A 12882-nucleotide genomic window follows, 5' to 3' on the forward strand; every position below is an offset into this window, starting at 1 on the left:
GTGGGCCCTGGGCGCTCGGACCTTGGGGCCTCGGGCTGCCCCGCCCGCTGCACCTGCCCGGCCCCTGCCCCGCCGGCCGGGGACTCCGGAGACGCCGGCACTTCGCAAACTTTTCCACACCCCCCTCGAGGGGGGCCGCGGAGAGGTAACCGGAGAAGGAGGTCCCGCCGGGCGCGCGCAAACCTGTGGGCTCCTAGCGGGGCGCCGCCGCCCGGGAGCCGGACCCCGAGGGGCGCAGGCCCCGGAGGCCGCCTTCGGGCCGCGCTCCCGCTCCTGCCCCTGCTTTTCCGGCGGGAGCGGGGGGCGGGGAGCCGAGGGCCGCGCGGTGCCCGGAGGCGCCGCCGTGCATGGCCCTGCGCAGTGGGGCGGGCTGCTTCGGCCGGGTCTGGCGCAGGGTGTCGGGGCTCCCGGGCGCCTGGCCGCGGCGCTCCAGCAGCCTCCTGTGCCTGTCCGCCTTCTCGCCCGAGCCCGGGCCCGCGCCGCCCCTGCCCCGCCGGCCGCCTCGCGGTGGCGGCGGCTGTGGCGGCCCCGGCGGAGGGGGGCACCCCCAGCCTCCCCGCCCCCCGCCTCCCCGCTGCTGCTGCTGCTGCTGCTGCCGCCGCCGCTTACAACTTGGAGGCGGCGGCGGCGGCGGAGGCGGCGGCGGCCGCCGGGCGCTGCAGTGGGACGCGCGCGGCTGCGAGCCTGCGGGACATGCCCCCCGCGCCGGCTCCCTGCTGGCGGCCATGAAGAGGCAGAACGTGCGGACTCTGTCCCTCATCGTCTGCACCTTCACCTACCTGCTGGTGGGCGCCGCCGTCTTCGACGCCCTGGAGTCGGACCACGAGATGCGCGAGGAGGAGAAACTCAAGGCGGAGGAGACGCGCATCCGGGGGAAGTACAACATCAGCGGCGAGGACTACCGGCAGCTGGAGCAGGTCATCCTGCAGTCCGAGCCGCACCGCGCCGGCGTCCAGTGGAAATTCGCCGGCTCCTTCTACTTTGCCATCACGGTCATCACCACCATCGGTAAGGGCTGGGCGCCCCGGCTCCCTGCGCCGCCGGAGGAGCCGGGGAGGCGGCCGAGCGCGCGGCGCGGGGCTGGGTGTGGGGAGCCTGTGGCCGGGGCTCCTCCCGCAGCGCCCCTCCCGCCTCCCTCGCGAGCCCCCTCCTCCCGGGCGCCTGGTTCCTGGAGGACCCCAGCCGGCTCTCCCCGGCGTGTGAGCCCCGAGCGTGCGGGATCCGCGAGGGCGGAGGCGCCGCTCTGCGCAGCCAGTGGAGGCTAAGAATAAGCCCGGCAGACACCCACCCACCGCCGGCTCCCAGCCCGACACTTACTACCTCTCCGCGTTGGGGAGGGCCGCCGGCCTGCCCGCCGCGGGGAGACTCAGGTGGCCAGGGAGGCTCCTGGGCGTGGGAGGCGCTGACCCTTGCCAGCCAGCCTCGGAGGAGCCCAGGTTTCAGCCTCCTCCCTGCTGGCGCCTCTTCTTCGAATCCTGCGGCGGGTCGTGCCAGGCCCTGGGGGAGAGAGTTTGTGTCTGGTGATTGGCGAGGGGTTGGCAGCGGGTGAACTGTGCTGGGAACGAGGAGGAGGGCCAGGACTGGCCTGCCCACCCCAGGGCTGCGGGCACGACCAGTCTGCGTATTGCCTGCAAACCGGAGAAGTTGGCCCCAGTCTGGGGGGAGCCCTTTGGTAGGCCCTGGGGGCTCCCCCGGCCCCCACTAGGTGCTGTGCACCCAGCGTTCTCGGGTGGGTGCCGGGCAGCACGCCGAGGCCTGGGCTTCGTGAACTTGCAGACGTTACACTTCGAGAGGCACCTTTGGGAGCTCACGCAGGTCCCGTCCTCCCAGGTTTGTGGGTGCCCGCCCGCCCGGCCGGAGGAGGTGGCGTCTGACCCGCAGCTGGTCCCAGCCTGCACCCTGCCCTCCACACACACCCTCTCCTCGCCCTGTCAGAGCCACCGTGCTGGCCTGTGGGGGTCTCTTTCCTGTCCCCCTCCAGGCCTGTCTGTCCCGCCCCGGGGAAGAGCTCCCCCCCCTCTGCTGTCCCCTCGGCATTTGCCGTCTGGGAGCTCTGGTGCTGGCGGAGCGGCTCGCTGTGCCATATGCAACAGGAAGTCCCGCTCGGCCTGCCTTCCCTTCTCGGCTGCAAACACTTTTCAGAGTCATCTTGTCAGAAATGTTTAATTCATGGCGGCAGCATCTCGTGGTGTTGGAAGGAAGTTGTCCTTCTGTCGTCTCCATAACCAGCTTTGCTCCGTGTCCGCCACCCCTCTGGCCGAGGCCGGAGCCCGGAGCGCCTTCCTCGCCCGCCGCGTGCTCCCCGTGCCGGACGGGCCAGCTGGTCGTCCTCATGACGGTCCTTTCCGTCTGTAAACTTCCACTGTGAGCTGTGGCCGGAACACGCATGCGCAGGCAAGGCCCTGGGGGTCAGGGCCTGTGAGCTGGAGGCCAGAGAGCAAGACAGATGCCCCTAAACTGACCCCCGGGGCGGGGAAGCCCCCCTCCCCTGGTCTTTAGTGATCCCCACCCAGGACAGGGACGTCTGGCCGCTCTCTGGGACACGCCACGCTGGGCCGGTCCCAGGAGCTGACTCCACTGGGAGAGGGTTGGCGTTGAAATCCAACCTGGAGATGTTGGTTTGCCTGAGAAAAGAAGCTGTTAGGTACATTTGTCGAGGGGCGTGCTTATTGATTCTGACAAGAGAAACCATCGGGAGAGGGTGGCCCCGCCTAGGTGTTATCGTAGCCGGGGCTGCGGGCGCGCCCCAGGGCGCCTGGTGATGGCGCGGATTCTTCTCTCTGCCCTTACTGAGCGGTCAGCGGCTTTGCCGGAGAGAAAGGTTGGAATAATCCGTGAGGTCCGGAAGAAGAGACGGTCCTCGCTCAGCTGCCCTGGGGCGGGGACACCAAGCTTGGAGCCCGAGTCCAGCCACACGGGGCGTTTCCCAGCCTCAGTTTCCCCACCCGTAGGAGGGAGGGGCATTGCTCAGTGGCCACCTGCCAGGTTGACTCTGAAGGGCTGGGGGAGCCCCGGTACCTGCCGACACCAGCGACGGGAGCGCTTAGTAGGTGCGCACCGGCCCCCTGCCCAGGCCTGCCTGTCCTGCACTCTGCCCCAGGAAGCTGCTTAGTGGAGCCCTCGAATTTACAGGAAACAAAGCACCTTTCTAGCTAATTCTGTTTGTTTTCTTCTTTTTTTAATATAAATGCAAATGAAGGTGCTCCAGGCCTAGAACAAAACCCAGCCCCAAGCCGGCCTCCCAGCGACGTCTCCTGTCCAACAGGGGCCTTAGCCGTCAGGTTCCTCCGCCCTGGGCGTGGGGAGTGAGCTCCCACTCAGCTCTCCCTCGAGGTGGGGCAGGAACCGGGCACTGGCTCCACTAAGGAGCCCGCTTCTCGGAGGCAGCTAATGGCTTGCTCTGGGAAATGGATCTTAAACACGTTTATAATGACTGCTTCTCGTCGGATCTGTGGCCGCGCCTTCGAGAAAGGCTTTGGAGGGACAGACGCTGAATCTCGTGGGAGCCCTGGGCACGCCTAAGGAGGACGCTCAGAGGTCCAGGGCCCGAAGGCGGCTTCCGCCCTGCCACAAGCCCAGCCCCGCCACCTCCTCCCGCGGCTGCTTTGATGTCGGTGCCACTGGTAGCCACGTCCCCGAGATCATGCTGCTGATTCTCCACGTGGGGAGCCTAGACCTGTGGGACTCTCCACCGAGTTACAGATGGAAAGCCTGTTGTGCTTTTCTGATCGGCAGGACGGTTGGGAAGCTCTCCCCAACCCCCAGGCTGTTGGTGGAGGTGGAGGTGATGGTGGTGATGGAGGCAGAGGTGATGGTGGAGGTGGTGGTGGTGATGGTGACAGTGGTGGTGGTGATGGTGATGGAGGTGATGGTGGAGGCAGAGGTGATGGTGGTGATGGTGATGGAGGCAGAGGTGATGGTGGAGGTAGAGGTGATGGAGGTGGTGGTGGTGATGGAGGTAGAGGTGGTGGTGGTGATGGAGGTAGAGGTGGTGGTGGTGATGGAGGTAGAGGTGGTGATGGTGATGGTGGAGGTAGAGGTGATGGAGGTGGTGGTGGTGGAGGTGGTGGTTGTGATGGAGGTGGAGGTGGTGGTGATGGAGGTAGAGGTGGTGATGGTGATGGTGGAGGTAGAGGTGATGGAGGTGGTGGACGCGGAGTGCTGGCTGCCGGGCTGCCAAGAGCTTGACTTGACTTCCTGTCTGGGCTGCGGGCGGGGGCACTAGGGAGCCTGGCAAACTTGTAACTTCCCTGCAGGAGGCGCTTGAGGCCAAAATGGGGTTCCGCCACCAGCGGCCACTCCTGACAGCAGGGCCGGGGTCTCCACGATACCCCTTTTTCCAATGTAGCACGGGACCGAAGTGGTGACTCCTCAGGGTCACGGGAGAAGAAACCCGCTTAGAATTCAGGTCTCGCCTGGCAGGGCCAGGAGGCGAGTTACAACCTGCCCTTGTGAGGGCGGAGGGGAGGGGGGAGCAGGAGACTTACATCTGGGGTGTGATTCCCGGGTCCTCTGGGCCCATCTGGCCGCGGGGGGCGGGGGGCGCTGCTGCAGGAGCCGAGGGGACCGCCGGGGGCAGCCTGGCCGGGCTGGGCGCCTCTGAGACGAGGCCCTGGGCCCCGCTGTCTCCGGGTCCCGTGCGCACCTGCTCGCATCCAGACTCTCCAGACGCCTCCCTTATCTCGTTCGCACGCAGAGCCCTGACAGAGCGTTGGGGTGAGGGCTCTCCCCACGTCCCGGGCCCTCGGTGCAGCCTTCCCAGCGTGTTTGCGCCTCCCTGGGCCGCGGCCTGGCCTGTGCTTTGCTCTGGGGACCGTCTAGATGACAAGATAAGGCCTGGCCTTCGGGAGGGAAGTGGAAACCCAAGCGCGGTGCTCGGTGCTGTCCAGCATGAGGAGCAGGAACAGCTAAGCCGTTAACCCCTCCTCTGCTGCCTGCTCCTCTGCTGCCTGCGGAGTGGGCCCTGCCCTCCCGAGTCTTCCTGGCTTTCTTCTGGGCCCTGGGCAGCTCCCCCCCCCGCCCCCCCCGCCTCCCTCAGGCCCAGCGTTGTGGATACCAGACTGGGTCCCTCCTCGCTGCATCTGCCGGGGGGCACCCTCCACACCCTGGCACTCACTCTGCCCCGAGGCTGGAGGGTGCTGCCCCACTTTACAGCTGGGGAGACCGAGGTGCAGAAGAGGCAGCGGGCCTTGAACGCCGCTTTCAGTCTCACGGCTCACACCCACCCTTCGCCAGCGCAGGCACCCACTCACTCGCTCACCCCTCCCTCTCTGAGCACCCCTGGGCCCTGCATTCCCAGGCTCACTCATCCCCTCATTCAGCGGCTTTAGCTCCTTCCCAGCTCGTGCCGGGAGGGGGTGCAGGTGCCGGGAGGGGGTGCAGGTGCCGGGAGGGGGCGCAGGTGCCGGGAGGGGGCGCAGGTGCCGGGAGGGGGTGCAGGCACAGGTGCCGGGAGGGGGCGCAGGCACAGGTGCCGGGAGGGGGCGCAGGTGCCGGGAGGGGGTGCAGGTACAGGTGCCGGGAGGGGGCGCAGGTACAGGTGCCGGGAGGGGGTGCAGGTGCCGGGAGGGGGCACAGGTGCCGGGAGGGGGCGCAGGTGCCGGGAGGGGGTGCAGGTGCCGGGAGGGGGTGCAGGTGCCGGGAGGGGGCGCAGGCACAGGTGCCGGGAGGGGGCGCAGGTACAGGTGCCGGGAGGGGGTGCAGGTGCCGGGAGGGGGCGCAGGTGCCAGGAGGGGGCGCAGGTGCCGGGAGGGGGCGCAGGTGCCGGGAGGGGGCGCAGGCACAGGTGCCGGGAGGGCGTGCAGGTACAGGTGCCGGGAGGGGGTGCAGGTGCCGGGAGGGGGCACAGGTGCCGGGAGGGGGCGCAGGTGCCGGGAGGGGGCGCAGGTGCCAGGAGGGGGCGCAGGTGCCAGGAGGGGGCGCAGGTGCTGGGAGGGGGCGCAGGCACAGGTGCCGGGAGGGGGTGCAGGTACAGGTGCCGGGAGGGGGTGCAGGTGCCGGGAGGGGGTGCAGGTGCCGGGAGGGGGCGCAGGTGCCGGGAGGGGGTGCAGGCGCAGGTGCCGGGAGGGGGTGCAGGTGCCGGGAGGGGGCGCAGGCACAGGTGCCGGGAGGGGGTGCAGGCACAGGTGCCGGGAGGGGGTGCAGGCGCAGGTGCCGGGAGGGGGTGCAGGCGCAGGTGCCGGGAGGGGGTGCAGGCACAGGTGCCGGGAGGGGGCGCAGGTGCCGGGAGGGGGTGCAGGCGCAGGTGCCGGGAGGGGGTGCAGGTGCCGGGAGGGGCGCGGAGCTCCAGGACCACCTCAGCCCTCGCGCCTTCAGGGCGTCTCCACGGCGCTCTGGCCTCGTCTCCTTCCTGCCTGTGGTCAGCAGATCCCAGCCACGTTTCATCTGAAACAGTTTCATGAACTGAATGGTCCCGTCTCGCCAGGGCATTGGCCGGGGGCCTTGAACACAAACCTTGTCACCAGCACGCAGGCCAAGCAGCAGCCCAGGACCCCCACCAGAGCCTCTTGCATGTCCCTGGAGGCAGGGACTCACTCCCCGCACGGATCGGGGTGGGTGTGGATGGACATTGAGGGTGTTGTGTGAGGCTCTGGTCTGGGGGGGCTGCCGTGTGGGAAGGTGTGTGTGGGGGGTCTTCTCTTAAAGGGCGGCTGGGCTCTCTGGTGGTCACCTGACGAGGAGGCAGAGGGTCTCCATTTAGAAACTGGAAGTGGGGGGCCGGGCCTGGGAAAGGAGGGCCCCCGGGCAGAGGAATTCTGGGATGGGAATACGGTGGGGTCTCCCCTCTGCACAGTGGCCCCCTCCAGGCCGGCCGGGGGCGGGGCTGGTGTCGTTCCGTAGGGTGTGCGAGGGCCCCTGTCGGCCTCGCCCATCACGGACGTCTGCGTGGGAAGTCCCCGTTGGGCCGGCGCCATCCTGTCCGTTGGGGTCCTCGGACTGTGGGCTGCGGGGAGGGGTGCACCTCCTCTCGGGAACGTGTTTTGGAGGCTGGAGACGGCCCAGGCCCCGAGTTCCTTCCCATCATCCTCTGCTCCGTACGCCTCCAGCCTCCCCCTGGGGGTGCTGGGCTGTGGGTGTGCCCCCCGTCGGCCTGGCCCTGCAGGAGGAGCCCACCTCGGCTCCCGTCTGTACCCCTGTGCGTGCCGGTGGGGCCCCCCTCTCTGGGCAGCCCCCTCGCTGCGTCCCGTCCCGAGTGCTTAGTTCACGTGGCTCCCGGGCAGCGGCCTGGGCTCAGAGGGTGGGGGGCCGGGTGCAGGCCTGGAGTTGGTCTCGGGCACAAAACAGAACCAGGTGTGGGGGCGCAGGGAGCAGGGCTGGTGGCTGATGGGAAAGTCTGCGGCCGGGTGAGAACACTCAGGAGCGCTGTGAGCACGGGCCCGGCTGGGGACTTGGTGAGCAGACCTGGGCCTCCGGCCGGGAAGCGGGGTTCCGGGGCTGAGCACAGCCTGCTGCCTCGGCTTCCCCGGCCCTGCTCCGCCCCGGGTCCTCGGGTCCTGGGTCTGCCAGGCCGCGCGATGCCTGGGCAGCCGCTGGTGAGGTGATGCTGGCCAGGTCGCTGAGGTGGATTGCGGGGAGGTCGCTGAGGTGGATTGGGGGGAGTTGGCTCAGGTGGATTGGGGGGAGTTTGCTGAGGTGGATTGGGGGGAGGTCGCTGAGGTGGATTGGGGGGAGTTGGCTCAGGTGGATTTGGGGGAGTTCGCTCAGGTGGATTAGGGGGAGTTCGCTCAGGTGGATTGGAGGGAGTTCGCTCAGGTGGATTGGGGGAAGTTCGCTCAGGTGGATTGGGGGGAGTTGGCTCAGGTGGATTGGGGGGAGTTGGCTCAGGTGGATTGGGGGGAGTTCGCTCAGGTGGATTGGGGGGAGTTGGCTCAGGTGGATTGAGGGGAGCAGCTCAGCTGGATTGAGGGGAGCGGCTCAGGTGGGCGGGACAAGCTCAGTGAGCGTGGGGGGGGGGACTGGGGGTGACACTCGGCTCCCGAGGCAGAGGCTCTGGGAGATGGTGCTGGGGGCACGGAGCCTGGGGCGCGTGGTGCCCACTCGGGCCGGCTGCGGGACTCCCCGGGCATCCGCAGAAGCACCCTGCCCGCAGCTGTGCCCGCGTCGAGCTGCGTGTCCTGGACTCTGTGGGGAGTGACTGCTGGGCTGCCGGCTTCGCACCCCAGTCTGTCGGGGCCCCGGGACAGGGCCCGGCCCCGGGTGCTGTGGGCGGGGGGAACGTTGGCCGAGTCCCGTCCTGAGGCCCAGTCCACTGGCCTGGATGCTGTTTCCGGGGCAACGGCACCCGAGTGTGAGGAACCCCGGCGGCTGGCAAATCGGTCCAACACCCACTCGGACCGCGTTCGGGCGCAGGGAGCCCGGCGAGCAGAGGCCAGAGTGTGTTGGTCCACAAGGGGCCCCATCGCTGGAAAGGAGGGACTCGGAGCCGTGGCGGGAATGACGGGGAAGAGGGGACAAAAGTCCGCAGGACTCCGGTGCGCCCACGGCCACAGCAGCAAAGGCTGCGCGCTGCACGCTCACGTTCCCCTCCCCACGTGTGCCCCGCGTTCCTCGGCTCCTCAGAGCGAGTCTGTTCGGGACTGTGCTCGGCCGCCGGCAGCCGAGAACCAATTAACAGCGACCCGACCCAACATCCGCTTCCTCTTCCTCTTCCTCGTTAGGAGTTCTGGGGCAGGCAGCTGGGCTGACGGGCGGCTCCCCAGTCCCTGCGGAGACTCGGGCTCCTCTCTCTGCTCAGCCGGATCAGCTTGGCTTTCGTCCTCAGGATGCCGCCTCTCGGTGCCAAGGTGGCTGCTGTGTCTCCGGCATCGCCTCCGCATCCTCCCCGACAGGAGAGGGGGAAGGACAGCAGACAGAGGCCCGGCCCGCGGAGCCTGCTCCTTCTAAGAGCTCGCCGGGCAGCCCCTCCAAGGACTGCTCACATCTCATTGGCCGGACTGTGTCTCATGACCAACCCTAGCAGCAAGGGAGTCTGGCACATGGGGCAGGTGGTTCTACGGGGAGGAGGGCGTGGACACAGGTATTGGTAGGGCCCCACGGGGTCTGGGGTGCTATTCCCACCATCGCAGAACCCTTTTCTCTTCATGTGGACAGCAAACATCACCTATTGTGTCTGCAGGCCGCGGGGAAATGTACTTTAACAGCGTACATCCACCGAAGGAACATACTGCTATCTATTAACAATCCCGTGATTTATCGTGATTTTAAAGAATCCCTCCCGCCTCTTGCCAAGAACAGATCGTTGAACTCCTTTATTGAACTTCTGTGTGTATAGATGTTGCTGTTTTTTTTTTTTTTATAAGTATATTTTTATTGATTTCAGAGAGGAAGGGAGAGGGAGAGAGAGATAGAAACATCAGTGATGAGAGGGAATCATTGATCAGCTGCCTCCTGTGCACCCGACACGGGAGCCTGCAACCCAGGCATGTGCCCTGACCAGGAATCGAACTGTGACCTCCTGGTTCATAGTTCGATGCTCAACCACTGAGCCACACTGGCCGGGCTGTTTTTATTTTATTTTTTTTAACTTGAGCAACTCTCAGCATGTTGGGACGTTTCTGATGTTCTTACTCTTTCAGCAATCAGGGTTTTCTTACAATCAGGGTTGGAAGGCTGGTGCCTCATCTCAGACATGGTGCATCCATGGGGCTCGTGGGTACAGTTATAGACACGCAGAACCAGGAGGGATGGGAGCCCCTGGGTCTCGGTCTCGCTCCAGGGATGGAGTGGTTTCACCTGGTCAGTCTGGTCCCGCCAATGGGCTGTGGCCACTGAAATGCTGGACGGGGATTGATTGGTCATGTCTGCCATGGTGATGCAGAAGAGTGCTGTGTGTGATTGATTGGTCATGTCTGCCATGGGTGCAGAAGGGACAGTGGTGGCATGCATGCCATCCCCCCCCCCCCCCTGGGGCTGGTGAAGAGATGACTTCCAAGGGGGAGGGCTTTTCTGTGCGGGAACGCTGTCACTTTGGAAACTGTGGCTATTGCCCGTTTCCTGTCTTTTGCAAGGCAGGTTCCTGTCGACCTTGGTGTCCCCATTTGTGGACTGTGGGTGACCCCGCCTCCTTCAGCACGTTTGGGGGTATATGAAGTTACTGTGCCTCTTTTAAACTTCTTTCTTAACTGGGCTTTTCAACAGGTAGCATGCGGTGCTGCCGAGGTAAAGTATATACATAAACGTGCATAAAGTTCCACATACATCTATTACATCCAACTCGTTTACGACGTTCCGTGAGTCCCTTTCAAGGGTTGAACACAGGTGACTGCTGGCTAAGTGACCCTGCACACAGGCTGGGCGAAGCACGTATACACAGAGGGTGTAAATGACCGTGATTTAGTAAACGTCTGTGCCTTTAATGGGGTTTGTTCTCCGTTCAGTTCGCTGCCGTCCCCGTCGTCATTACCGTAGGTCGCCTCACTCACGCCGCGTGGCTGCCCGGCTCTGCACGCATCTCCCCTCGGCCCTTGCTTTGTGATGACCTGATCAGTATCCCCTTCCTGCCTGACCTCGGAGGGAGGCCCGTTGGTGTCCGTGCTTGGTCGCGTTGGTCTGCGATTCTCCTTGGAGGCGGACAGTTTCGGTCTCGTGAGCGTGAAGCTCTGTGGCGAGACGCACACAGGCCCGTGCGTGTTACTTCTTCTCGGGGGAGGTGAGCTTGCTCTCACAGAACAAGCTTCTCGGTCGTGTTCGCTCCTTGTCGCCCTAAGTTCTTCCCCCGATGCTATTTCTGTGCCTCCTTTCTCTTATCAGCATGTGTTTACAGATGTTTATGTCTTCAGCTCGTTTCTACCCTTTCTCTTCTAGGGAGACGTGAGACAGCGTACAACAAAAGTCATGAAAATCAGGTGTGAAGCCCCGGCCCCAGGTCAGGGCTGTCCGTGCGCCGAGTCCCGTGGGTTCACCCTCAGGGTGGCTGTGGCGGAGCGTCTTTGCTGGGAGCTCCCTGGGAGGAAGGACGAAAAGCGAGCACGTCAGGTGCTCTCGCCGCGGTCACCGGAAGTGTTGGGCGATGAATTTGCACGGATGGGAGCGCATGCCTTCCTCGAGGATTCGCCGAGGAACGTGTGGTGTCAGGAGCACGGGTGGGGCCCCCCGGAGTGTGGCTGACCTGGGGTTCCCCAGGGAGGTGCAGGGAGTGCTGGAGCTGGTCTCGGGGTGCCATGTCCAGGGCCATCTGGGGCCCAGGTGCCTTTGGCTCCCAGCGTTGCCCTCCGTCGTGTGTTGGCGTGTTGGCTGGTGTGGGTCACATCTCTGTTCCAGGCAGGTCACATCTCTGTTCCAGGCAGGAGGAAAGATGGGGCAAAGGTCAGGTGGGCTATGCCAGCTGAGATTGCCCTGCCAACAGAGTTTCCGGAAGTCCCACCCAGTAACTTCCGCTTCTCACTCATTGGTCGGGTGGGTCACATGGCCACGCTTAGGCCAATCATAGGAAGACAACAGAGAAGGGGGTGTGGCTGCCTGCCCCATCTCTCACCTGCCTGGAGGCCTAGGGGACCTGGAGCCTAGACCCCGGGTCTAAGGGACCTCCTGGGGGCTTGTTCAGGGACCCGCAGGCTCTGCTTGCTCGCACCCTGTGGCAGGGACAGCCCTCAGCCAGGGGCAGGTCCCACCTGTCCTGGGCAGACCCCGCTTCCCTGTCTGCCCTTCATCGCCCACGTGGGGAGCAATCTCACGGATGAAGCTGGCCCTGAGGTCTCCAGTGGCCGGCGATGGACACGCCCGTGGACCTGCGGCGGAAGGCCTCTCAGGGTCCCAGGAGTCCCGTGGGAAGGGTCCGAGAAGGTGGGGCTGGAAAGGGGGTGCTCCCAGCCAGGAGGGAGCTGCCAGCGGGCCTGATCTCTCTGCTGCTTTCTCCTCCCCCGACCCCTGCTCTCTGCCCTGCTCTCCGCCCTGCTCTCCGCCCTGCTCTCCGCCCTGCCCCTGCGTGGGGAGAGGCTGACGCTGGCCCAGTGACCTCGCCTCCTTGAGCGGTTCCTCCTGGGCCAGCAGCGCCCTCCCGGGCCGAGGCTGCTCAGCGCTCCGGTGCCACTCCCTCTCCTTCCATCGGGAGGGCGTGGCCGACTCTGTGCTTTAGGGGAAACCCGTGCCCAGCCCGCGGCCCCTGCAGCCCTCCCCCACCGGCCGTGGGAAACGCTCTGAGTCTCTCCTGCAGGTGCTCTTCCTGGGCACACGGGAGCCCGCTCCCATTGGCTTCCTCCGGGGATGACCTGAGCATTTGTTTGTAAAGGGCTGGCGGGGGGCCACTGCCTTAGGCAACACCCCTGTTACCCCTCGCTGCCGCCCCACGCCTGAGTTTCCCAGGGATCCCAGGCCCCCGCTGATGTGCGCCCGCTGCCCAGGGGCCGTCATTTGGTCGTGTCACTGCCCTGCTCCGAAGCCATCACGGCTCCCGGCAGCCTGCAGCCCAGGCCACAGGCACCCTGCTCCCCGCAGACTGTCACCTGACCGGTCGGCCGGTGCCCGTCCTGTGTCCTGCAGCCCAGCCCCCCCAGCTCAGCACCTGCCGCCTGGGCTGCCCTCCCCTCCCCAGAGCCCAGCCCTCCCCCAGCCCTCCCTGCAGGGCCCGCCTCTCACGGCCAGGTGTCAGGCTGCTGGGGCGCAGGCCCCGGGAGGATGTTTGCGGAACCTGGACGAGTGGAACGGCCTCCCCGGGAGCTGTGTGTCATTGTTCTGGAAGGTTCTCCAGGTCTTTCTGAAAAGCAAATGCTCGAAACACAGCTGCCCACCATTCGGAGCAGCAGGTGTTGGCAGCAGCGGAGGGCATGGCCGTGGGAGGGCAGTCCCGCCGCGTGGGCCTGGGGGTCCCCGCACCCTCATCTGCCCGCTCACGCGGGGGCTGCCCACGTGGCCGCTTTTCCTCCAAACCCAGGGCCCCCGCAGGCC

The 12882-nt window shown here is 66.0% G+C and overlaps 1 protein-coding gene across 2 annotated transcripts in view; it reads left to right on the plus strand.

The window, feature by feature from the left end:
* Positions 1-225: 225 nt before the first annotated feature.
* Positions 226-12882, plus strand: part of KCNK9 (potassium two pore domain channel subfamily K member 9) — a 35884-nt gene continuing 23227 nt past the window's right edge. For both annotated transcript variants that reach the window (XM_079796075.1, XM_079796074.1), the window contains exon 1: positions 226-1008. In XM_079796075.1, coding sequence (XP_079652201.1) covers positions 348-1008 — 661 coding nt within the window. In that variant the 5' untranslated portion in view covers positions 226-347. The remainder of the gene's footprint in view (positions 1009-12882) is intronic.

Source organism: Cnephaeus nilssonii (assembly GCF_951640355.1).
Source record: "Cnephaeus nilssonii genome assembly, chromosome: 18".
NCBI classification, from domain to species: domain Eukaryota; kingdom Metazoa; phylum Chordata; class Mammalia; order Chiroptera; family Vespertilionidae; genus Cnephaeus; species Cnephaeus nilssonii.